We start from the raw sequence: 27,441 nt of genomic DNA, 5'->3' as shown, positions 1-27,441 counted from the left end.
CCATCACACTTTTGGCTTTTAAGATGACACAGGAGTGGGGGACCTCGAGAAAGTGTTGAACAAACTGCAGTTCCCATCATCCCTGACCATTGGCCATGTTTAGGTGATGGGAGTTGGAGTCCAACAGTATCTGGAGGGCTACAGGTTGTGCCCCCTTCCTTAAGATCATCTTCATAGATCAGCTTCACCCTGCTTGGTTCCCTCCAGATGTTTTATATACTACAGCTTCCATCATCCCACACCATTGCCCATGCTGGCTGGGGCTAACGGGAGCTGGAGTCCAGCAATATCTGGAGAGCCATGGGTTCCTCAGCCTATTCTAGAGGAGTATGGATGAATGAATGAATGAATGAATGAATGAATGAATTTTATTATTACGGTCATAGACCAGCCAAGAGGAGTATGGAGAATTGCCAACACAAGCCAACCTAGTGTAAGGTCACCATAGCATTTCACTACGGGTGCTTCCAGACTGTCACTATCTTCAGTATGGCTAGGTGACTTGGCAACAATCCTTGATATGAAGAACTGGGGTGTAACAAGCACGTCCACGCTTTCATCGATGAAATATAGGAAGATTTGAATTGGCAGTAGTAAAAAGAAAAGAGGAAGGAGAACATCTGATTGACAGAGGAACAGATGTCAGGCAAGGGCTGGCTGTTGTGCTTGAGCGCCAAACAGAATCAAGAAACATGGACAGATATGAACCATTGGATGATTGGATCTGTTTTTTCTGGAGCAATCATCCAATATCAGGCCTTAGAACATAATCATTAGCTTACAAGAGCTCTGTGCACATGTTACTCATGTGTGGGGCCTACCTGTGTACAGACCAAAGTGAAGCTGCACTTTTAGCCCTACACCAGTGTGGTGTAGTGGTTAGAGAGTTGGACTGGGACCTGGGAGACCAGGGTTCAAATCCCCACTCAGCCATGGATGACCTTGGGCCAGTCACTGCCTCTCAGCCTAACCTATCTCACAGGGTTGCTGTGAAGATAAAATTTGTTGTTGTTATGTGCCTTCAAGTTGACTACTACTTATGGCGACCCTATGAATCAGCGACCAACAGCATCTGTCGTGAACCACCCTATTAAAAAGCTGAGACACCAGACTAAGATCCATCCAAACTCAGAGGAAGGCAATGGTAAACCACCTCTGAATACCTCTTACCACAAAAACCCTATGAACAGAGGATAAAATGGAGAAGGCAAAACCATGTACACCACTTTGAGCTCCTTGGAGGAAAAATGATATATAAATGTAATAAATAATAATAATGCCCCAATCCTCGCTGTCAGATCTTCTTCTTTTAACAAGCCAATATGTGGGTTCATCCATCAATATGCATCCACTTGGACACAGTGTAGTTCAAGTGACATAAACATCTCATGTTACGAAAAATCAATTCCATACATTAAAATCAAAGACAAGGTAACCTTATTCAGGGTGCTTCCACATAGGAGTTTATTGTGGGATTGATTCTGCTTATGCTCACAAGCTTTTCAGAGTCTCAACATGACATCATCATCATTAAAATGCCAGCTCATACCTTTTTTTAACACCCCACCCCTGCCAAATCAAACAGCAGACTGATAGAGCTAAGTATCACTCTTGTGCCACACCTCAGTATACAAAAATAAATACAAATGAAAATGGATATTCCCCCCTGCCCCTGCAAAAACCGCAGGCTTCCTTTTTTTTTTGCATTATGAAGCATGATAATTAAGGACTGGTAATGTTGGCTTTTGTGCTCTTGCATGCTTCCAGGGGTGGGAGATTTAAAGGTGTGCGTGCCCAGGTACAGAAATCCCTTTGTACATGCTCAGAATGAGGAAAAGGGGGTGGAAGGTGAAGAAGAAACTGAGGGGAGGAACACAGAGACACCGCCTGGATATATTCCATCAAGGTCCACTCACTTGGGTGGACAGCAAGCAACAGAATGGCAGCAAATATCCATGACTGAAAAAACATGATGCGGGGAAGCTAACGTGCCAATCACGGACACAGAAAAATCAGATCTGAACAACTCAATTGTGATATAAAGCTCCTGTCTGGAAGCACCCTTAGTAAAAAAAACAAGAAGACAGAACTTTAACCCTAGGCAAAATAAAAACCAGTTCGCATGAAGCTTAATAAAAAGACATTTTGATAGGTAGAAATTGGCAGATGAAGCTTTTCATGCCAAATTGATGGACATCACCCATTAATTGCCAAAGGTCAACCTGCTATTAAAGGCCCAGCAAAAAGGGACAGTTTTTATTTCTTTATTAGGTTAATATCCTGCCCTTTCTCCCAGTAGGAGCCCAGGGTGGCAAACAAAAGCACTAACAACACTTTAACACATCATAAATATAGACTTTAAACTATATTAAAACAAAACATATTTAAAAACATTTTTAAAAGCTTTAAAAACATCTATTTTTAAAAAAATAAAGGTTTAAAAACGTATTAAAAAGCAATTCCAACACAGACGCAGACTGGGATAAGGTCTCTACTTAAAAGGCTTGTTGAAAAAGGAAGGTCTTCAGTTGAAAAGTTGATCATTCTGTCTCAAGGGTGGCTACCCTGTGGCCCTCCAGATGTTGCTGGACTACAGCTCCCATAATCCCTAACCATTCGGCATGATGGCTGGGGCTGATTTGGAGTCCAATAACATCTGGAAGGCCATAGGTTGCTCAACCCTACTCTAGGAATTGGGGAAGGTGATTATGACATCATGTGTGCTAGCCGATAGGCACCTATTACAGTCAGCTCTTCCCCAACTGAAAATGAGCCAAGCCAGAAGTTTGAAGAACAAGGTTTTTTCCTCCCCAAAGATTATTCATGACAGTAAAGTATGTATGTGGTTTGATGGTAGCAACTATCCAATACCATGCCCACTACTTTTAAATCTTTTTACCTTCTCCCTCCATCAACTGATGTTAAATGAGACTGCAGCAAAGGAAGGAAGAGTCCACTGGTGCAGTTAGGAGACTGGCAAACCAGGGCACGTCCTCTCCTTGATTCCCCCCCCCCATCTGGTCATTAGAAGAGCTTGTAACTAAAACTTGTTTCTGAGTTTGCTTGTTTCCTCCTCCCACTGAATCCATGTTCCTGTGGGCAGGGGCTGCCTTTTGTAAGTGATTTATCTGTACATCACTCTTGTTGGACCACACGCCACATCATTCCTGACCACCGGTCATGCTAGGTCTGGGGGGGGGGACAGAAAAACTGGGGGAAATTTGATTCCCCCCCCTAAATTTTCCCATTCCTCCCCCAGGCCTTCATATCTCTAGCTAGGACTGATGACAATCAGAATCCGCTAACACCTGGAGGGCCATGGGCTCCCCACCCCTGGGTCTGTAGCAGGTGTGGGGAACATTTGACCCTCCAGATGTTGTTGGACTCCAACTCCGATCATCCCCAGCTAGTATGGCCAATGGTCAGGGATTATGGGAGATGAAGCCAAACATCATCGGGGAGAGGGGGGATCACAGGTTTCCCAACTCTGAATTAGCAGATAAATGTAAGATGATTTAAATGTTTGATGTTGCCATTAGTTATTGTTTTATTTCTTGCTTGTTCCATGTGTTACAGTGTTTTAATGGCACTTTGTGGACCGCCCTAAAAATTTGAAATCAAAGCCACCAATAGTCCCATTCACCCAACAGAACTCCATTCATGGAGCAAGTGGATGGAGGAGCATGACTGCACTCTGTGAACTCACCCCCATGCATTCACTGGAAGGTTTGAACAGAATCCTCTGCACATAACGCTGAATGCATTATCGGGGACCCTGCCTTTCACCGACTTCACAAATGCATGGAGCCTTCATAGGGTTCAGTACACTCCTTTCAGTGATCACATGAGGGTAGGGGCAGGACTACCAAGCACAGTCCCACTCTCCCCCATTCCCTCCAACACACCTTCAGTGAACAGGATTTTATGGCATTAACAGAGCTTTAGGGCCACACCTTGATCTATCTAGCCCAGCAGCAGCTCTCTCAAGGTCCACTCAAGCAGAGACACTTCCTTATCCTCACTATCTTAGATTTCTTTATAATGTTTTTAAATGAAATCTGCAACAAATTGTTGTAGCATGGAGTGTTCCTATTCACTGTACCAGTCACTCAGCCATGCCTTCTTCCACAATACTCCATTCCATTCCCCCCCACACCCAGTTTCCCATTTTTTACTCCAACAGTCAACATTCCATGCCCACTGAGCACACCAGGTCCTCATTTGGCTGTTTCAGAGGTTTCACACACACACACACACACAAAATTTTGTTTCCTAACATTGTTTGAACTTCTGCAAACCTTGGTGTTTCCCTGAACTTGCTGCTTCCTCCCTCTTGCACATGGATGGTGCCGCTTTGGCCACATAAGCACCACCATGAGCACTGGAAATGGAGGGAACAAGTGGGGCCTACAACAAAATGTTGCAGTACAGAGTGCTCTTGTTCAGGATTGCAGTCATCCCATTTTGTTCTACGCTACCCGCATTGGTTTTCTGATATTTTCCTCCAACAATCAGTCATCATTCTGTGGCCACTGAGGATGCTCAGTCCTCATTGGGCTGCTAGGGTGTTCCTCCCCCTACCGTAAGTCTCCTCCCTCACCCCCAAAAAGGTGTTTTATTTCTACAAACTTCGGGATTCCTCTGAGCCTGTTAATACCTTCCTCTTGTGAGTGGATGGGGCTGTTTTGGCTACATAAAGCAATCTCGTTGACAACCTGAATGCAAGAAAGAGAAAAAATGATTATGATTATCACCATGCTGTTAAAAGCTTGTTGTAAGAGAGAGAAATAATATACTATATGACCCAAGAGCAAACCCATCTGGTTTCTCTTTTAGCCAGTTGTCAAAACTGAATGGCCAGTATCTGTGCACCAATCAAGTGGCAGGCAGGACATAGGAGTCAACTGGATTTTCCATAAAATCCAAGCAACAGGCCTCAGCTCTTGTCACACAGGAGCAGCTCTCATGAAGCTAAGTTGTTTTTCCATAACTAGCCTGAGCTTTCTGCCAAAACATCAGTTTACAGTTTAAAATAATGGATTACACTGCAGGTGCGGGGAACTTTTGGTCCTCCAGATATTGCTGAACTGCAATTCCCATCATCCCTGGCCATTGGCCACACTTGCTGGGACTGATGGGAGTTGTAGTTCAGCAACATCTGGAGGACCAAAGCTTCCCTGCACCTGGTTTACAGTCTTAAGATATGTAATACAAAAGCAAAAAGGGAGGAAGAGAATAAGCAAATCGAGGAACCCAAACTTTCATCCTGTTACATAATGGAGTTTACATACCTAATGACCAGGCAGGCTCAGCACCAGGTTTGAGACTCAGGCCTGTCCCAAAAGAACTTACCAGAGGGCATAGGGGGACGGCAGTAGGTACAGGCAGCAGCAGACAGCCCATACTCTGAACAGAAGTGCCAAGCAAAGCAGCCACAGCAGCCAATGCCATCTTAATTTTCCCAGAATGCCTCTGAGCCCTACATTAGGAAGGACATTGGGCTGGAGGGGTCCTAGAGGCATTCTAGGAAAAAGAACATAGTAGTGAGTGCAGTCACTTCACCCAGTGCTTTGCTTCAGAGTTCCAAGCCCTACAATTATTATTTTTTCAAAGGAAAGAATTTAAAAAAAAAACAAAGGAGAGCTGGCATCGTGGGCCCTCAGGGCATGCGGGGCCCAACATTTGCCACACATCCTACCAGGCCTATACTGTAATCAGGTTTGGGAAACATCCACAATGTCAGTAGAAAATGTGTCAGCTGTTAAATATTGTAGTAGCTTTCTGACTGGCGGTAACATCAATTTTTAAAAATGTTCCTGTTCAGACATAAGAGCAAGCTGTAGTTTATTGTCACGAACACCAGCCAGCACAAACTATGGCTCACACATTCCAGAATCCTGAAGGCTTAAATCTCTCATGCATGAAGTGCATGAGTTCAAAACAACAAGCCAGCAGAAAGAGCTGCAAGGTCCCCAAACACACCAGGGTTGCCTGCCCACATTCTGAGGTAAGTGAAGTAACACACAACACAATGGCCTAGTTTGCATGTAACGCTAAAGGGGTGGGGAACCTGCAGCCTAAAGACCAACTTTTGCCCACCAGAGGGTTTAATTTGGTCTGCACTGCAGTGCCATTTTCCCCAACTATGTCCACCTGCCCATCAGCTGATATCAGGAGGGTAGGGTTAAATACTGCATTGGCTTCATGTGCCCATTCCCAACAGAGAATGGGTGTGCAGCTAAACTAGCAGGATTTAAGCCCCCACTCATGAGCTGATGAGTGGGGGGTTAAATCCTGCTCATTTTGACAGGATTCCATGCAACCCCCTTCCTGATTCCTGCTGAAATGGAAGGGAGGAAACTCCTCTGAAATGAAGTTTTTTTCACCTCTGCTTTAGCAGGGGATTCCAATGCAACCCCCTGCTAAAATGCAGAGGGGGACTTTCTTTTAGCAGTGACTTTGGAACTTCAAAGCATCTTGCACCTGACATCATTGTAACATTAAGTGATTGGCAGGTGAGTAGCCCCACCCACCTGTCAAATTTGGCCCATGAGATTGATCCCTATAAGGATCTGGTCCATGGAACCAAAAAGGTTCCCCATCCCTGCACTAAACCAAACCACTGCTAAGCATGAACAAGCAAGCATGGTGGTGTACAGTGCAGATATCACTGCTGCTTCACTCCTACCCCAATTCTGCGACTATTGAGCTATACACAGCTAAACCATGGTTTGTGTTAAATGCAAACCTGGACACATGGTTTATCTCACTCCAAAGAAACCACCCACTGTAGCCAAGGTTTGTTCTTGCTCATTCACACTTGCTCTTTTACATATAAGCATGGTTTGGCTTATTGTCATGTGCAAATAAGGCCAGTAGCTGCATTCACACACCAAGGTAAACCTAGCCAATCGCTTAACGTGACTGCACAGATGGCTCTTACTTAATTCCTCTCCTAGCACAAGCAGAAGCAACAAATCACAATCCCTGGCTTAGGGTTATTTCTGAAATGGAAATTGTGGCTTATTTCATTCCAAACAAGCCATGATGTGGCCAAGGATTGCTTGTCTTATGAATCATGGTTTGTTTGAGCAAAACATGCCACTATTCCCAATTCAGATGTAACACAAAGCAAGTCATCATGGTTTGTTGTTCCTGCTTGCACAAGGACAGGTGCAAAGCAGGAATTATCTCTGCATTTAGGGTAAACCATTAAATATGGTTTACTGTAATGTGTGAAATGGGCCATTACCATCAAAAAAGGCAGGCCTCTGTAAGACCCATTTGAAGTAACTGACGTAAAACGCACTCCCATCGGAAAGAATTCCACTGTAACACCATTAAGCCTAGAGTATGAAATTAACTAAAAGCACCATTGAGTGGAAATTATCAGGCGTTCAAACCAGGACCCCTCTCTATACAAGTCACGTGTTCCTCCATAGCAAATGGAACCCCTCTCCTCAAGTCAAGGTGTATGATATTAATACCCAAGGCTATGCTATTTTGGCATCTGAGACAGAAAATCCCACAACTACCTCTCCTTGGGGTAAAAAACACAATAAGAATAAATTAAATAACTGAACAATGTCCTGCCCTTTCACGACTCTCAAAATCAGCTGCCCGAGGCAGACGTCTCCCTCTGCCTGATGACAGGACTGGTCCCAGGTTGGAGATACATTTTTTGGAAGAAAAAAAAGACATAGTTGTACAGCTGGTTTGTCAACATAGCAAAAACAAAACAACTTATTTATTCTTACCACTACTGGAAACTTCGGGAGGGGGGGATACTTAACTTCCCCATTTTACTGGGTGCCTCTCAGTTCTTCCCAGACCCAGTGATGGGAACCTACTGATGTCATACATGTGAAATCCCCAAAAGGGGAACTCAGCTATCCAGAACAAAATCCATGTTGAATATCACATGCTAGCAGAATTGCATTAAGTTTCTTTGCAGGTGCAGAAGTAGGTCCGATTTAATCTCAGCCTGTGATTATTTTGCTTATTTACACATCAGCCCAGTTTTTGGAAGGGATTTTTACATAAAACATACTATAACAATAAAATGAGCAAAAAACACCCTCCATAAAACCAGAGGTTATATAAACAGCTCGTAGAAGTTCCTCACAAAGACACCCAAGCTACATTTAACCCATGGCTAGAAGAAGTATGCCTTCACATTAAAACCTGGAATAATTCCATGGTTGTTTACGAAGCTATTTGGAAATAAGTGTTCCAGGGCTTAAAGGCACATTTGTGAGTAGGAGAATGAGGGAGAAGAAGGTAACAAAATACCATCTAAGAAGGTGAGCAGCTATTACAATGTAAAAATATTTTATATTAAATCAGAAGTATCTGGCCACACTCTTGTTACAATGGGAATTGCTGAATCCCCTAAGGGAGTTGCTGTCATCATCACTCCCTCTAGTAGTGAACGCAAGTGGTTGAGTATCCTATCAATTTCAAAACTGAAAGGGGCCACCCCACCATCAGCAATACAACATGTGAGAAGGATCTTGGAATTGTCATTGATCACAAGCTGAATATGAGCCAACAGTACGATGCGGCTGCAAAAAAGGCAAATACTATATTAGGCTGCATTAACAGAAGTATAGTTTCCAAATCTCATGAAGTATTAGCTCCCCTCTGTTCAGCACTGGTTAGGCCTCATCTTGAATACTCCATCCAGTTCTGGTCTCCACACTTCAAGAAGGATGCAGACAACCTGGAACAGGTTCAGAGAAGGGCAGCAAGGATGATCAGGGGACTGGAAACCAAGCCCTATGAGTGTTGCGCTGCAGCCAACTCAGAAGGGACAGGAAGGGGGGAGGCATGAGTTTCAGGCACCTCTGCAGCCAGAAGAAGCAGAGTTGGGGATTGTTGTGTCTGAGCAGGATCGTGCGGGAGGGGGGCAGCCTGCTCTCCAGCCAGTTCCCACGAGTAATGCCCTTTCCGAGGAGCCGAGCGCACCGCCCCCAGTTGATGCAGAGGACTTGTGGGGGGAAGCTTCAGAGTCAGTGCCAGCTCCTCCTTTACCAAGCAGTTCCCAGGAGGATTCCAGTGTGGCACCACCCCCTGACCTCGAGCCCGTTGCTCAGGAGCAGGTGTCTTAAGATGAGCTGTTGGATGCGCGTCCCCTGTCTCCTCGTTCCCATCGCTGCGAGAAACGGACAGGGCAAAGACAGGAATTATGAAGGAGTCAGAGATTATGTTCGAAAACATTTCCTATATAAGCCTGCCGCTCCCAGTGGGGGGTCGTTGAGTCAACTTCCTTCACACGCTGCAGAGCATGTCTAGAGTATAGTTAGGGACTCTAGTGAGTTAGCGTAGGGTTTCCTATGAAGCGCAATGCCTTTGATGTATCCATTACTCTAATAAAACGAGATTTACTTGCACACGCACTCCAGCCTCATTCTTTCGGCTCTGGACGGGATAGAGAGAAGAGACTGAAAGAAATGGGCATGATTAACCTGGAGAAGAGAAGACTGAGGGGAGATATGATAGCACTCTTCAAGTACATGAAAGGTTGTCACACAGAGGAGGGACGGGGTCTCTTCTCAATCGTCCCAGAGTGCAGGACACGGAATAATGGGCTCACGTTGCAGGAAGCCAGATTTCGACTGGACATCAGGAAAAACTTCCTAGCTGTTAGAGCCATACGACAATGGAACCAATTACCTAGAGAGGTAGTGGGCTCTCTGGAGGCATTCAAGAGGCAGCTGGACAGCCATCGGGAATGCTTTGATTTGGATTCCTGCATTGATCAGGGGGTTGGACTTGATGGCCTTATAGGCCCCTTCCAACTCTACTATTCTAAGTTTCTATGATTCTAATTAGGATTATTTCTACATACTTGGATGCCCCCCTAGGTGCATAGAAGTGTAGAACTTTAAAATAATTTAAAATGTAAAAATAATAATTGCCTATCAGTGACCTGTGCACTTCCAGTTTTGAAAACAAATCCCCTGTTCCAGGCCGACTGCAGTCCTGACCAGAAGCAACTCCTATGGGGAACAAGAAAGGATGCGCTGCAACCTTCTGTTGCAAATCCAACTTGATAGAAAATAATAACATTCCTCTCCCTGTCTTGGAAAGCTACATCTGCTGAGTGATTTCTGCATATCACTGTTAAAAACAAGAGGAGGGCAAGCAGGGTTGGGGCATTCCCATGATTGTTACTCCAGTTATGCAGCCTGTTTCTGTTTAATCCCTAGCAAAGGTTTGTAGGATTGAAGCCTTAGGCTGCACCGATTTGGGAGTAAATCCCAGTGACTTCAGAGGGATTGATTTCAGAGTAAACATATTTCAAAGCAGGCTGTAAAGGTCCTTGATGATGGTACAAGGTCTTGTATTTTACTTATCTTTAGCTTGTAAAGTGCCAAAACCTCATACACCAGCCTTCGCCAACCCAGTGCCCTCCAGATGTTTTGGCCTACAACTCCCATCATCATCAATGCTGCCTGGGGCTGATGGGGGTTGGAGTCCAAAACATCTGGAGAACACCAGGTTGATTAAGGTTGTCATACATATGTACAGGAGGGTGCAATGAGGGATGATGATGAACATAAAAGAACAGTGGCCATGTGCAGATCACATAGGATGGAAAACTCCCTTTGCCTCAGACTCAGCTTTCATCCTTCTTTATGGACAGAGATTCAGTGTCCTATCATGCTGCACACAAGGCAGGAAACCAGCAGGTGAAAGTTTTCCTTGCACTGTATTTGAACACTGGGCAAAGTTTTACCTGTTGATTTTCTGCCTCTTAGGCAGTTGTTAAAGGCAGAGAGGTTCAAGTGGTAACTGCCTGTCTCATCCGTCTTCCAACTCTTTTTCTTGTCCTGTTCTTCCCTCTCCTCCCCCCTGCAACAACCTCAGGACACATGAAAGGGTCAGATCTCTCAGCATTGTCCATTTCAATGGCTCATTGTCATGCACAAGGAGGTGGACACTTTACACCCAGCAGGGAGCTTATGCAACCACCCTTCTTCCTTGTTGTCCAAATATCCAAATCCCACTCAGCATCCCAGGAAACTGGTAGAATGTTTCTGACCTAATCAAGGGCACCACTGGTAAATTTCTCTTCCTCCTGCTTCATTTAATATAAAAATAAGAGGTGCTGAACACCGTGTTTCAAATTTACCTGAAACACAACTTCTGCTCCAGAAGCCCTTCTCAGTGAGAAGGGGCCAGCTGTTCTTACTCCACGGCAAGAGATATTCTTTGCATGCTCAAAAGCACTTGGATCTTTTTGTATATGTGTGGCACATGCTCAAAAGCACTTGGATCCTTGTTGAAACTGCCTATATCTGCATTCCTCCTCCACTACCACCAGGCGTATACATGCATACCAATTTTAGAGTGTACTTCATGCATCTGATGAAGTGGATTACGGTCCACAAAACCTTATGCCATAACAAATTTGTTCATCTTTAAAGGTGCCACAAGACACTTTGTTGTTTAGGGCCAAAGTGAGTCTGGAACAGAGCACAAATCCTGCCAAGAGAGATCCCACAGAATGCTAACTCTTCCTATCTTCCATCCTTTGTACTCAATTTCCTTGTTGTCCTAGATTGAAACTCAAGAATTTGGGACTCCAATGGTCCATGCACAAACCCTTCATTGCCTACTGTGTCCCTGGGAATAGAGAATGCAGAATTTAAGACTGCAGATCCTAAACCCACTTACTGGAAGTAAATCCCCCTGAACACAGTGGGATTTGCTGTTTATACATACTTAGGGTTGCAGCCTGATTTGCAGAATTTGCTGTCTCAAGATGTGACTATTCCCATCTGCCATGGTGATTTTAAAAGTGGATTAAATTCATCAAACACACTAGGTATTAGTCATTATAGTTAAACAGAACCCCCAGGCTGAGATGCAGTCTACCTCTGAATGCCAATTGCCAAGGAGGATGCAACAACGGGGACAGCTGTTGCCTCCAAGCCTGTTTGTAAGCTTTCTGGGAAAAACATGGTTGGCAGCTGTGGGAAACAGGATGCTGAACTAGATGGGCATTTGTTCTGAACCAGCAGGGCGCTTCTTATGTTCCTACACAAGGAGCAGATAATCTGCAGTAAGACTCTTCAGAGACCCAGTTCCTGTTGTAAGTGCCTCTGTTCAACCCTAGACTTTAAAGTAATGACAAACATAGGGCTGCCTGTGAGCATGTGAAGAGGGCAGAGGTGGTCACTAGAGCTGCTGAGCCTTGGACTCCATTTTAGTTTTCAACACGAGCACCATTTATATAGTAAAATGTTCCTAGCGGCAACTCTTCACACATCAGACTTTTTCACAACAGCCCTGTAAGATAGGCCAGTATGGCATTTCAGATTGGCGGAGCAGTAGCTGAGAGGGTGGCTGTCAGGTGCCTATCCATCAAGTGCTGTTGGCTGAATCAGGGGCTTCCTGACTCACAGTTCATGTTCTTAACCATTTACCAGACACACTCTGGCCTAGGACAAGGAGGGAGGACAAGCACACACAGAAGGCTGTGCTGAACAAGGTCCGAGGCTAAGATCTGAACCATCTGGTACAACGGCAAAGGGGCTTCTTAGGGTAAATGACTAAATGTCTTTTCTCATAACCGAGCAAGAAGTCAGGGTTTTTAGGAAAGGGAAAGTAGTTCTGGGGAAGATTTTAATCCCAGCTAGAAAAAACATGAGGCGTGCTTACGAAGGGATTTGGGCAAGGCCATTTTATGACAAATAGCCACTGGAATGAACTGGTTCCTTCCTAATTGCCACAGAAAGTCACTGAATTTGCAAAAGGTTACTAGAACACACACTGATTCCTTCTGAAGGGTCAGGTCCAAATTGAGGCGGCCATCCAAATCCCCAATCCGCTGGCGGGGAGCAGGGAGATGATTGGGTGGGGTGGAGGCCTTCCTCTGCCTCATCCAAAACAAGATGCTGTGTGTCACTCCCCTGGCATGGAGCTCCCTATTCTGCCTGCTAAAAAGGTGGGCAGAAATACCATCAATAGGATTCCCACTGGCAGTAGCCCACAGAAAACCAACCTTGGCAATGAAGTGGTACATAAATCAATAATTATATGGGGCAGGAAGAGGGTTGGGCCAGCCTGTGATCTGTCCCACTGGCCCCACTGCTGACCATGGGTGTAGTCATCCAAGATCTCAGGAGTCTTAGACCCTTTACTTTTTGGGGAGCCATGTCCCAGCAGGATCCCTATGTCGCCAGCATCCTATGAGCCAATCAGCATGAAAGGGGACTGTGTTAGCCATTGTAAAGAGTATTCTAAAGCAGTATTCAAGCCTGGCCAGATTATTCTATAATCTTAGAAGGTTGCATAATTTCAGAAGGGGGTGAGGCTGTGACTGTTATGAAGGGACCCTGCACTTCTGAATTTGCCACTACTCTACTGCTGCTGACACTTGATAGCATTAGGCCTGAGAATTACACCAGCTCTAGGCTGGCATAGCGCAAAGCAGGGGTTTCCCTGCCCCCCTTCTGCCCCAGCTGGCATAAAGAGTGGCTATGGCACTCCATCACTTCTGCCCAGCCTAGATTAGGACTGACTTCAAGGGATATGAGATGCCTCATAGAAGGCTACATATTGTAAGGGGGGCATCATAAAGCCATCAGACAAATGTTCTAATTAACAAGCTTATTTAATTCAAGGAGAAAACCTTCACACACCACATGCATCTCTTCCAAGAAACTTTTCTCCCTCCTTTTCCGTGGCAAAGGCAGAATGGTGTCAAATGCCTCCAAGGGGCTCAAGATGGCATAGAAAGGTGGATTTCCTCGCTCCAACAACAACAGCCACCCTGTGAGGACGATAAGGCTAAACGACGGGCTCAAGATCACCCAGCGAGCTTCCCAACTAAACTGGGGAAATGAAAGCCTCTACGGCCTTATTAGCCGAATGGTTAATCCAGCCCTGCGAAAGGCCGTAGGGTAGGAATACATGGAATTTGCAGCTGATGGCGGAGGCTGCTGCTGGGAATTCCGTTGCTCCTCCTCAGTTCTTCCAGCTCGACCCAGGGACGCTGGCAAGGTAAGCGCGCAGTGAGTCTCACGGATGTTACTGCTACTACCCAAGTAAAAGTACAGACTGCATTATAGGGAGTGGTTTCTGAGTGAGCACCTAGCAATCTTTCGCATGTATCTCCTCTTCTCACGCACTCCGGCGCTAAGGTGCGTTAGCTCCAGTTTCCCTGTGGGTGACCCAAGCAGGTCTTTAGCGCTCTTCTTCCTTCCCCCGCCCCCGGGGCCCTTTTTGTCTCTCTGGTTTCCTCTCACAGACCGCCAGTTTCACCTGCCGGTGACGTCATCGCGGGGTGAGAGGGGTGTGGTCTGGGGGGGAGGGCTGAGGGGGATATATAGCCAGCCCCATAAGGCAAGTTGCATTAATTGATTCGCGTCCTGTTCTGCCTGCGGAAGATAACCGTCGCTTGTTGGGTCCAATTTATAGGTAAGGCATTTGATTATGAGCGGATGTTCCTCAGCTTTTCGAAGCCTACCGTGTTAACTGGTTGGGGTTTATTTTTTTTTTTTTAAAAAGATGTGATTTATGTGTGTGAGATATCATTTAGTTTTATTAAATCTCTGTTATGTTTCTTTGAAAAAACGTGTGGGTCCCAAGGGGTGCCTTTAGGAGTGATGGTAGGACACCTGGGTCCCGTGCCTTGGGATCGATTAAATTAAAGATGCGCTTTTAAACTTTTTTTTTTAAGTACGCTTCCTCTGGCGTGGTAATATTTAGTAAAGCATAGGGGGGGATCTAGATCTGGGATTGCATCCAACTAAGCTTTACTCTGGAGTAGACCCGTTGACATTAATGAACCTCAATGAATCGTGTACATTAACCTCTATGGGTCGATTCTGAGTAGGGCTAGGGTGAGATGCGACCCTTACTTGGGGGAGGGGTAGTGTTAACGCGCGTTTCGTGCTAGCAGGTTAACAAGGCGCAACTCCGGATTTACTTTTTTGTTCGGCGATTTAACCCAGGCTCAGGCTGTAACGAAGACCGTTGGCCCTAAGCATATGCAGAGAGCGCTTTATTTATTGGCTCTGTTCGATAACCCGAGTGTTTATCTGTTGACTTTTTAAATAACCTGAGCAAGGTACGAAGTCGCCCTAACCAGCCCTCGTCTGGCGCTGGGTCTCACGGGCGATAAATTCTGGCTCTAGATTAGAATCTCTATTAACCTTGGAAGCAAAATTCCTCTCTAAGTAAAAGTGAGCAAAGTCGAGCTGTTAAAAAAGGGCTTTATTTCTTTTCTGGCAACTTCAAGGTGAGAAAGAGCTTAAGCCCCTGGGCCCTGTTCCTTCCCTCCCCCCTCCTTTCTCTCTTGGCCGTATGAAAGACGTCCGCCCCCTCCCCTCTATTATTCTAGCAAGGGAATGGGTGACGCCCTGAAGTTTTGATGGTGAGCTAGAGTCACACAGAAACCCCTTTCCAAAGGGGGGAGTTTCGGTTAAAGGGCTTGGAAAAAGCAGTGAGGACCGCCCCGGCGTCTTTCCCCTCCCCCCTACACATCCACACCCTGGCCCCGCCTGAGGCATACGTGTGGCAGAGGGGAAAACCTTTGTTCCCTGGAGCATAACCACCCAGTGATGTTCCCTGGAGCATAACCACCCAGTGACCTCGTGTCTCTTTGTCATAAAGAGGCTGGCGAACCTTCCCTGGGGATCAACGAATCACCCACCATCTTTACAAAACTGTATGGAAAAGCTTGACTTTTATGTAGCCACTTAACTTTTGCTGAAGTTGAACGTGGAGCCCCCAGGAAAGGCCAGGGTTATAGAGAGAGTCTCTGGTTGTGAAAAATCTGGCCTTCATTAAGAAAGTGGATCTCTTGCATACACCTCGCCTAGCAAGTACAGGAGGTCATTTCCCACTACTATTGATGCTTGGGTTCTCTTCTTGAAATATGTGAGACTCCCAAATAACTATAATTAGAGTTTTGATCTGCAAAATGGCTTGTTTCCTGGAAATGATGGGGTGGGAGGGGAGCCTACCCCATCAGTATTAAGCCTAAGGCTGTTGGGATGGTATTTAGAGAGGAGCCTTGCAACAGGTGAATTTCACAGACACTGGTAACATCAAAGCAGGATGGATATGTGTGAAAGGGGCCATCATGGATTAAAACTCTTAAAATGGGGACACAGCCTGTAAAACGCCTCTAACCTGCATGATAACCCAGCCCCATTGCAATAGTTGGGGCAGTCCATCACATACTCCTCTCTGCCTGCCCCCCCAACTTGGAATGTGATGGTCTCCCTGCTTCATGGCTAACTGAAGGAGATTTTAGCCTTTGTTTTAGAGGAAGCTGGTGCTTTTGACCATCACCATGTGAGCTATTAAGAGCACATAACTCTAGATGCCCTTAACAAGGACTTTGCAAAACAAGAGCAACCATTTTGATCCATGGAGGGGGAAACCTCCACAAAATCCATAGTCAGGCAATACCTTTCTTGGTTAATCCTAATGAAGGCATTACCCAACAAATCACAAAATATGGTAAGCTTTTGAGTTTTCCAGAACTCTTCATCAAGCCTCCCCTACCTTATGAAGAAAGGCAATTGTGAAAACTATGCCATAAAACATGGGCTGGAATTGGCCTGGATTAACATGGGTGTCAAAGGGAGTGACCTAGTTCATATGATGTAAACCTAATCTGAGGGTTTAAATAGAAATTCACATTGACTTTGAGTTACTGGGCGTTTGAAACAAATTACAAGTGCTAACATTTTTTAAAGTGGTCTTTACCATGATTTAACTACAAAACCAGGGCCTAGGACTATTGTGAAGGTAGTGTTCAGTATTCAGCCTCTTCTCGCACTTGGGGCTTTCCTTTCAGACACGGTTTACAACCAAGGTTCCATTCCAAACTGCTTACCGCAGGCCTCTTTCATTGTCTCTCTTTGTCCTCTCTGAAAGAGAAAATGGCAGCGCTGCTGGTGCGATCAGTTTGGCTCAGGGTGTGACCCTTTCTCAGTTCCTAACCTGTTCCTTGGGGCAGCCTTTCCCCAACCTGGAGCCCTCCAGCTGTTTTGGACTACAGTTCCACCAGCCTGAGCCAGTGGGGCTGATGGAATTGTAATCCAAAACAGTTGGAAGGCATCAGGTTGGGGAAAGGCTGCCTTGGAAGACCAGTGTATTCCACAATTGCAAGGCTTGAAAGTGGCAACAAGTCTTTCCTCTACCACTAACGTTTGCACAGTCTACCTTCCCCTTTCCTGGGATTAGCATGGAGGGCTTTCAGGGGCCAGCCAAGGGGTGTAGCTTCCAGTCTGTGTGCTTTACTGAGCAATGGAGCTGGGGTTATGAGCTCATGTGAATGCTTTTTATTGACCACTCCAATGTTCAAGAATCCCTTGCACTAGCCTAGGCTTAATTTATCAAAGTGTGCACCTCACCCTCAACAGGCTAAATGATGCAAGAATTCTAGGATTGAATTGCCAGTTTTGTAACAGCAGAGAGGTAGGTGAATCTGTCTTTAAAAAAAAATTTTTTTCCCAGTCTAAAATTCCACTTCTTAGTTCCCACTACACCTGAGCTGCTGTCAGTCTTGCTGTATCGAGAGATACAAGAGCTGTCATTGCACTTGCCTTAATTTTGTATTTGGTAAATCAAGTCCTAGATTTCCTTGCTCGAAGTGGTGTGTGCATCTAGTCTCCCTGAACAAGGCTCTCAAACTAATTACAAATTGACTAGTTCAATGGCTTAGCTCTGCCTCGTCTAGGTAATAGTAGTGATCCTGAACATATGCAGAGTGTGCTAAGCTGCACTGGGCTTGCTGAGGAAAGGTGAGCTATAAATATTTTTAACAATTATATTCATTGGAGTAAACCTGTTCCTACCAAGCTCATGTTAACTCTTAACCCCTGCTGTTACTGCTCTGATTGAATTTGGAGCCTCCCCTTTGGCATCTTCAAACAAAATGTTAGGATTTCTTATGGCCCTCATGCACCATGTGTAGTTTAGCCTTGTGTCCAGGTGTGTGCCATTTCTGCTAATGAAGATGTGAAGGGTTTTCTTGGAATCTGCTAGTAATTTCAGGAAGCTGATACTTGGAAGCCATTTCCCTGGCATACCAAAAGAGGTGGTGTCCCATCCGAAACATCCCTTTTCTGCGAAGACAGCCCAGTGAATGGTTGTAGTGCACACTTGCTGTAGTCTTGACTGAGTACTTCTGCTGCAGTGTAGCACAGCTTGCCTGGAGTCTTAGAACAGAGGTGGGCCGAAATCCAAATATCCACTTTGACTCAAGCAGTAATGGCAGTTCCTAGGACATGGAAAACAGTGAGGTGAATGGCATGTGCCTGTTGCCTAATACCTCTGCAATAGGTTGCCAAATACACTTTTTTTCCTCCTCTTAATGTTGCCAAGTGCCAGTGGCAACAAACTCTCTGTATAGCTACCTTGCAAGTCCTCCGGGCAGATGATGATGCAATTCTTGAGGTTGCTCCCAGGGCAGGTGTCTTTTTACCTGCTCAAAGCGGAACTGGGGAGAACAGCCAGTTGTGCAACTGCTGCTATTCTAGATACCTGATGAGTTGGAGGAGGGAGGGTTTTTTCCCTCCCTTGCTCATCCTGAGGAGACAGAGAATCATCTACCAGCTGACTTTGTTTACACTGGAGCTGATCCTGGAGAGGTTGCATGACCTGATGAGTCAGGAGCTCGGCCTCCTATCTGAGTCAGATAGGAGTATCACCTAACTAGCTTGACTCCTGCTTCTGAGTCAGGTGGGAGCATTGCTTAAAACATACATTTTCTCTTCTGAAAAGACAGGATCTTAAGGTCATCTGCCACACCTCTAGCAAAGCATCAGCCACCTGACAATCCCCTCCCTGCCAGCTCCTTTAGCAGGTTATCCTGACTCCAAAGTCATAAACTGCCAGGTTGAACTGGATCCAATCCTGGGTATGGTACCTAGCTGCTGGATGGGGGGCAATGTGTGTGTAGAATTTTTGGTGCAGCTTATAAATAGCTAACAGATCCACAAATCTTGCTTTCAAAAATGCATGCCAATTAATTCCAACAACTGTGGATGTTCTTTAGGTTTAGGGGTTTCAGAAAAGCAGGGTATGTGTCAATAAATTAAAGATTTAAAACAAGACCTTCTTCAGCATCCAAAGAGTTTTAGACATTGTAGATGTGTAGAACAATTGGAAATCATAGGTCTGCAGTGACCTAGGATTGAATCCCTACTTAGCCACGAAGCTCTTTGGGTGACTTTGGGCCAATTACTGCCTCTCAGCCTGTCCTACCGCACAGGGTTCTTGTGAAGATAAAATGTGTAGAGAGAGAGGCCATATATGCCACTGTGATCTCTTTGGAGGAAAGGTGGGATAGTGTAGTTTAAAACTAAGTAGTATTTGCTGTTATATACTCTGCTTTCCTTTTCAGTTAGCCATTCAATATTAAAGCAAAGATTATGCAGTGCCAGCTTGCTAATGCCTATTGTGTTTGTACAGTGTGTGGCTTGAAAACAGTAGGATTCCAGTTCCACCAGAGTTCTTGCGTGGATGGGGGACTGGCTAATCTACACATGCAATAATGGAACCAAAGAGCTCTGTATAACATGCATGAGTTGCTCTACTTTTATCCCCATAACAGTCTTGGGTGATAGGCAAGTCTCTCTCTCAGGTTACCTGATTAACAGCCAGTGAGCTTCATGACTGGACAGATTTGAATCCAGGACTGCTTCTTTTCTCCAACACCCACAATGATCTAGCTGATACACCATAATGGCTATGTACTCGCTATACTTCTGAAGCCCCACTCCCCAGATTTCTGGGAACTGTTGTTTAAGGGCGCTGGGAATTGTAGCTCTCTGAGTAATCTACAGTTCCCAGGAACTCCTTTGGGGTGCTTGAATGTGCTTTAAAAGTATGGTGTGTATGCAGGCAATGTCTCCTATCTTTTCTGTTGCCAGCTGCTAGTGTGCCTGAATTACCAGTCTCCCTTGGGTTGATGGAAGGCTCTGTCAAGGGCCACGTTTCCTCAGGGGACTCTGTTGGGGATCACATATTGCTGGTAGATGGAGCCAGAGGCAAAAGTGATATGGTTTAACTAATCTGGAATAAAAACATGATTTGTTTTTATTAAATAAAATCATGGCCTTTCCAATCATTTTATTTATTAAATTTATATCCTGCCCTTCCTCCGAAAAGGAGCCCAGGATGGCAATCATTGTGAAACTACATTGAAAGTGTGAGGAGCGCAGTTTTAAAAGCCAGGGAAAATAAGGGATGCATAATGGGATGGAAGAAGGGGGCAGATTTAGGAGGGATGGGGCTGGCAATCACGTGTGGCACACCATGGGTTAATGTGTTCAATCAGAAGTTGAAATAGTTGTACACAAACTTCAAATCTTTGGCTTCTCATCTTCACTCATGCCTACTTAAAACACTGTTTCCTGAACTCTTAATAGCTGAGGAACACTTCCTTCTGAATTAAAAATTGGCAATACACTAGCACTCAAACTTTCCAGCTTTTTTAAAAAAATTAAGAGTTACCTGCCTTTAGGAGTATCATGGATATCCCAACGCTCTCTGAATGAGTTGGTCATCTGGATGTGGCTTTGATAACCAGGCACATCCTGAGCCACAACTCTTGCAGAAAGTGCAGCTAAACCTTCAGGTGGTGAGGAGCCCAACTTCATGCAGCACACAATTTGGGCATTTCTGATGATATCAGTTGCACTCAGTTTTGAATTTCATGACTTGAGGCTGTAGCCAATGTAATCCCAATCCATGGACTGGAGCTATGAGAACTAAGCCTTGAGCTCATGCATACTCATGCCTCCCCTCAAGGTAACACATTGAATTGGAGGATATGGTTTGTTCATGTTAATGCCAAACCATGGCTTCTCGTGGCATGTGAACTAGCCCCAAGTGTTGTGTAAGCATAGTATTGTCTACTCTTGACTGGCATTAGCTTTTCAGGGTCTTGGGCAGCAAGGCTGGCCCTGCCATTAGACAAATAAGGCAACTGCCTCAAGTGGCAGATGCTGGCAAGCTGTGCCTCCTAAGTCCTCCCACCAAGCCTCTGCTAGGGGACACAACTGTCTTTGCTTCATGGCCTGTCCTTGTCCCCCTAAACTACCCTGCTGTCTCAGGTGTTGTGGAGGGCACTATCCCATTGTCCGCGTTCAGTTAAGATCCAGTTGCCAGTTCAGTTGGCTTCTGCATGGGGAAGGGATGTAGTTTTCTCTGCCTTAGGCAGCAAAATGTCTTGGGCTGGTTCAGTTGGGCAGAGTTGTTGAAGGACCATAGCCCGATGGTAGAGAATCTGCTTTGCATGCACAAGGTCTCAGACTCAGTCCCTGGTATCTCCAAATAGGGCTGGGAGACACCCCTGCCTGTAATCCTGGACAGCCACTGCCAGTCAGTGTAGGCAATACTGGGCTAGAAGGACCAATGACCTGACTCAGAGCTTTCTATGTCCAATTGCCTTTCCCATCACCTGCTACCTGACCCTTTTTAACCGGAGAGGCCAGGGACTGAACCTACGACCTTTCACATGCAAAACATGTCCTCTGCCACATGCATGTCCTCTAGTCCCCTCCCCAAGCGCATATTGTAGGGATTAGGCTGTTGGTACCAATGCTGGAGATTCCTCTGATTTTTTCAAGCTGGTATAGAAAATGCTATTAGGCGTGACTTTTTTTTTGTGCTTGGTGAATGTCTTCCACCTGTGTAGCTTGTGATGAGAACTAACTGGGTTTACAGCTCTTCTCTTGTTTCACCTTCCCCTGCGCCTCAACCTGGGAAAAAATGAATTGCAGCTTAGTAAAAGTAACTGCCTTCTAACCTATACGTAGCCAGAGGAGATTTTCTCCCTAATATTTAACCCCAATGATGTCTGGCCAAAGGAACAAGTTATAAGACTCCTGGTTTGCTGGAAAAAACAGGTTGTATAACTGTGCTGCTAATCCCTGTTCACCGCCCTGGAGTGACAAGGGAAAACCGGCTTGGCAAGGGGACCCTTCAACACGATGGGTTCTGTAGCCTATGAAATGATGTGCCACTGAGATCTATTTGTTCTTTATTCAAGACTGTTGTAAATCTTGTTAAGATTTGGTCTCTTTGAAGGTGACTCTAATTGCACATACCTGCAAATGTTTGGGGTTTGTACCGCACAAGAGCCTTATTGGATCAGAACAAGAGGATTTCTAGTGAGGCATTCTGTGGACAACAGTGGCCAGCTGGATCCTTCTAGGAAGACAGCAAGTGGAGCTCCAAAGGCAACAACCGTCTCCTGCTTTGTTGCCAGTACAGTAGGGCCCTGCTTTTCGGCAGCCCACTAATACGGCGGCTAAAATTAGAGTAAGGCCCCACTCATATGGCGCTTGTTCTGCTTTTACTGTGTTTTTTGGGTGTCGCACACCATTTTATTGACGGAGTTCCGCTTTTTGGCGGGTTTTGCTTTTAGGTGGGGGTCTGGAACGTAACCCGCCATATGAGTGGGGCCCTACTGTATCTGATATTGGGACCTATGCTGCCTCTGAACACAGGAGTTCCATTTAGTCATCAAGGGAGTAATAGCAGTTGATAGACCTGTCCTCTGTGAATCTGCCTAAACTAATTCACCATCCAAGTTGGAGAATGGGGGGGGGGGAAACTTTTTGAAAATGTAGAGGCACATTAGTGGGGTGTATTTAAGTTCATAAGTTAACTTGGATGTTCATTGGAGAAACTTGGGCTGGACTAAAAGATGTCATTGTTTGTGTCTCTACAGGACTGTCTTCACATTGAGTCATGGCATCTGCTGGTTTCCAGATCATGGGCATGGCCCTGTCAGTGTTGGGCTGGATTGGGGCAATCGCTACTTGTGCCCTGCCCATGTGGAAAGTCACAGCTTTCATCGGCACCAACATTGTGACTGCTCAGATCACCTGGGAGGGGCTGTGGATGAATTGTGTTGTGCAGAGCACTGGCCAGATGCAATGCAAGGTCTACGACTCCATGCTGGCCCTGTCTCAGGATGTGCAAACAGCCCGGGCCCTCATGGTTATCTCTGTGCTCCTAGCTGTCCTGGCGCTGATGGTTGGCATTGTAGGGGCCAAATGTACCAACTGTGTGGAGGATGAGGATGCCAAGGCACGCATCATCATTGTCTCCGGTGCAGTCTTCATAGTGGCGGGAATCCTCTGTCTGATCCCTGTGTGCTGGTCGGCCAACACCATAATCCGTGAGTTCTATAGCCCGTTGGTGACTGAGGCCCAGAAGAGAGAGCTGGGAGCCGCCCTCTACATCGGTTGGGCATCTTCTGCCTTGATGATCCTTGGAGGGGCTCTGCTCTGCTGCAATTGCCCTAAGAAGGAGGGCAACAACTACAGTGCCCGGTACACAGCTGCTGCCTCTCAACCCCGCAGTGATTACCCCAGCAAGAACTATGTCTAGGAAGACCACCTCAGGAAACCAAAGCTGCCATCATCCTGAAAGCTCATTGCTGTTTAGGTCCCCTTTGGAGGAGCAGGAATGCATCCCTTCTGGGGCTACCCGGAAAGAATATCCCTACCGAGAACAGAATGTCCTGTTTCCCAAGACTTCCCAATGTGTTTGGCCCATCAGTATTTTTTCCTCCAATGTTACTACTGCATCATTGTATAGACTTGCCCTACAGAAGTCAGACCTCTTCTTTTGGAGAACGTTTTTGAGACACAATTTGTTCTCCTTGATGTAGGTAGGGGAGATGCTGGAGCTCAAAAAAAGGAAGGAAAAAAGGTCCTCTTTCCAAGTAGTTTTTACAATCAGTGTAGTTTGTGTTTTTGTGTTTCCTGGATGCTCAGCAGGGAACTAAAACTACTAATGTGCTGGAGATCAAGTCCTGTTCAATAAGGTCTCCATTTGGGGGCTGAAGTGGGTGGTCGAAACGGGTACTCCAGGCCTGAGTTATTAAAGCTGTGATATGTTGTATGATATTGTTTGTAAACGAAGGTGATGTGGCCTCTTATACTTTTGCTTTTGCTAACTCATTGCAATTTACTTTGCATGCATTTCATATTGAATGCCAGTTTTTCCTTTTTTTTATTAGTATGACCTGAATAAAAATTACAGGCTTTTGTATATAGCAGTTGTACTTGGTTATTGCTGGTGGGGTGTGTGTGAGACTGCAAGGCTTCATTGAAATTGGGGCTCTACCTAAGAATCTACCTACAAAGTTAGAACTCCTCCTTGGAACAGGTAAAACTTAATCTGAGCCTTGTGTACAGAAGGCCTTCCCAATGTAAGTGCAACCAGTCTACACAATTTATCTGGCACTGCAGTGTGACATCTAGAAGGCGTGAGCTCCAAGATTTGAGAGGGCAATGGTGCTAGTTCTGGGCAAATAGCCATGTTGGTGGCTGATGCGCTGCTGTTACACTAGTATCACTGATCCACTTGCCTGAACTCTTCCTTATAGCCAAATCCCGCCCTGGCATAGCAGTGGGTGAGGAAGAGCAGGGAGTCCTGTGGGTGAGTCCTAGCATGGGAAGGCACCTGCCAACTGCTGGCACCACTTCTACTTTCGGAGAGGGATGAATCTTGGCACTTGAGAGGTAAATCCATCTGAAACAAGCATTCGGACTCCTCTCTGACTTCTAGTAAGAGCTCTGCACTAAAGAACTGTCTTCCCCACTTGCACGTTGCCTTTTGTCCAAGGGCAATGGCTCTGGTAAAAGTCTTTTTTCCTGCTATGTTTCATTCCTGCAAGGCTGAGAAACTGCATCGGGCCCCAGGTTACCTAGTGAGCTCCATGGCTGAGCAGAATTTAATTTATTTAGAGCTTTTGTTTGTTGCAGGTGACTTTGTTTTCGCATATACACAGTCAAAACAAATAAAAGATGAGTCATAAACAACTTAATTGACAATGATACTAAAGGCTAAAAATGGAACATGGGAAGCAGCCTCGTATTGAGTCAGACAATTGGTCCATCTAGCCCAGTACAGTCTACACTGACTGGCAGCAGCTCTCCAGGGCTTCAGGCAGGAGTCTTTTTCAGCCCTACCCGCAGATGCTGGGTCTTAAACCCAGGACTGGCTGCATGCAAAATAGATACTCTTGACACTGAAGCATGGCCCTTCCCCAAACCTATGTCTAAGCTAGGTGGAATCATCAAATGTTTTAGAAAACAGGTAAGTTTTTTATTATGTGATTGCATACAGTGTGTCGCCATCTGTGCCATCTAGGGTAAGAGTTCCGTAACTGGAGTACAACTACAGAGAGTCCTGCTCAGGGGCCCCAGTCCCACACAATACAGTGGGACCATAAGCAGCAACCCTCTGCCCCCTATGTTGGCACTCTAGATGATTGGTAGGGAGAGAAGATGTGGCACAGGTCTTCCCTGATCTCGTTTTCACTATACTACAGACAATACTGGCTGTTCTGGGGATAAAAGAGTTCTGCTGGAGAAGTTCTGAAAATCAAATGTAACCAGGAGCTGGGGCAGCAGAGTGCAAAAGCTATCCTTTTCAGTAGTAGTGGAAGGAAAAACAAAAAAGCAGGATTAAAGCTGAACGTCAAGAAGACTAAAGTAACGACAACAGAAGAGTTGTGTAACTTTAAAGTTGACAACGAGGACATTGAACTTGTCAAGGATTATCAATACCTTGGCACACTCATTAACCAAAATGGAGACAATAGTCAGGAAATCAGAAGAAGGCTAGACTGGGGAGGGCAGCTATGAGAGAACTAGAAAAGGTCCTCAAATACAAAGATGTATCACTGAACACTAAAGTCAGGATCATTCAGACCATGGTATTCCCAATCTCTATGTATGGATGTGAAAGCTGGACAGTGCAAAAACTGGATAAGAGAAAAATAAACTCATTTGAAATGTGGTGTTGGAGGAGAGCTTTGGTGTTGGACTACGACCTGGGAGACCAGGGTTCAAATCCCCACACAGCCATGAAGCTCACTGGGTGACCTTGGGCCAGTCACTGCCTCTCAGCCTCAGAGGAAGGCAATGGTAAACCCCCTCTGAATACCGCTTACCATGAAAACCCTATTCAGAGGGTCGCCATAAGGCGGGATTGACTTGAAGGCAATCCATTTCCATTTTAGAACAAATTAAAGCAGAACTTATAGCTAGAAGCTAAAATGATGAAACTGAAGTTATACTTTGGACACACAATGAGAATACATGATTCACTAGAAAAGACAATAATGCTGGGAAAAACAGAAGGGAGTAGAAAAGGAGGAAGGCCAAACAAGAGATTGATTGACTCCATAAAGGAAGCCACAGACCTGAACTTACAAGATTTGAACAGGGTGGTTTAGAACAGATACTATTGGAGGTCACTGATTCATAGGGTTGCCATAAGTTGTAATCGACTTGAAGGCATGTAACAGCAAGTACTGGAAGACTTACAAAGGAAACCTGACTGTGATTCCTCAGATCCTGTTAGTTTTATGTGGAATCGTTTGCAACTGGGTTTAGGAGGATGTAGCTCAAAGCTGACAGACGATCTATAGACCAAGTGAACTTATGATAGGTTAGTGCCAGAGAGACCCTCACCTGCAGCTTGGAACTGAGTCTGCAAAGTGATTGTATGATCACATCAGCCTAATTTTGCATGTTCCCCCTTCCCTTCCCTTCAACCTGTTACATAAAACATTTTTCCCTGATGAAGAGTTACGGAGAAGTTGAAAGCTTGCCACACTCCTGTGACATTGGGTTGGTGCCAAAAGAGGCATTTGACAGCTGTGGATTTTAGAGTTTCTTTTGCTTTGGAATCTAAAAAGTAGAGGCCCTCCTAAATTACTCATTTAGGCTTGTATACTGTTGAGAGGTCTGTGAGCACTTACTTTGTACATCTTTTGAAAATGATGGCACTCCTCCCTCATTTAAAGCTTAATGTATGAGGTTAAAAAACAAAGCTCTTCAGGTTTCGTAAGTTATGCAAACTCATATAAATGAATATCTTCCCATTATAATTCTTTACTCGGTGATTGGGGAGTAAGGAGGAATCTATGCAGGACTGATATTTAAGGTTCACTGGGAACTCTAGCTTGAGCCTCCTGCAACAGCAGTCAAGCACTGCCTGCAATCCGTTTCTGTACTGGGGACTAGAAACTTGTATTTTTAAAAGATTTGCTTTGAACCAAACCCTTATTGTCAGTCACTGACCTTAGTTATAGGACATGTTAAGAGTACCTCTGAGCATGTGCTGGGCTACTTTCTCTTTGTAATTTTTCAGACATTCAGAATTAGGAACAAAGGCTTCCTCTTCTTTTCTCTCCTCCACCTGGCTCAGTACTTTGAAAGCAACATCCTGAAGCATTAAACCAAACTCTTTCTAGAAGGGAGGGTAGGTTGAGGTGATTTGAAAAGAGATAAATAACAGATTTGAATTAGGCTGAACACTTAAGGAGAACTTTTCTGCATCAGATCAAAAAGTCCATCACCTTGTTTCCTGCAATATTCTCTCTGGAAATTACACAAAGATGGTATGAAGACTACAGCCCTTCTTTTGTTCCACAAA

General features: G+C 45.2%; 1 protein-coding gene across 1 annotated transcript; it reads left to right on the top strand.

Annotated features, from left to right (window-relative positions):
* The first annotated feature begins 14,329 nt into the window (after positions 1-14,329).
* On the top strand, positions 14,330-24,044 carry LOC133366703 (claudin-4-like). The gene is made up of 2 exons (XM_061590102.1): positions 14,330-14,430; positions 22,712-24,044. Exon 2 carries the CDS (start codon positions 22,732-22,734, stop codon positions 23,374-23,376), a length of 645 nt encoding a protein of 214 aa, XP_061446086.1. The 5' UTR covers positions 14,330-14,430; positions 22,712-22,731; the 3' UTR covers positions 23,377-24,044.
* The last annotated feature ends 3,397 nt before the right edge of the window (positions 24,045-27,441 follow it).

Source organism: Rhineura floridana, chromosome 11 (assembly GCF_030035675.1).
Source record: "Rhineura floridana isolate rRhiFlo1 chromosome 11, rRhiFlo1.hap2, whole genome shotgun sequence".
In the NCBI taxonomy this organism is placed as follows: domain Eukaryota; kingdom Metazoa; phylum Chordata; class Lepidosauria; order Squamata; family Rhineuridae; genus Rhineura; species Rhineura floridana.
The sequence above is the reverse complement of the archived record's forward strand: the minus strand, read 5'-3'. Positions and strand labels throughout refer to the sequence as shown.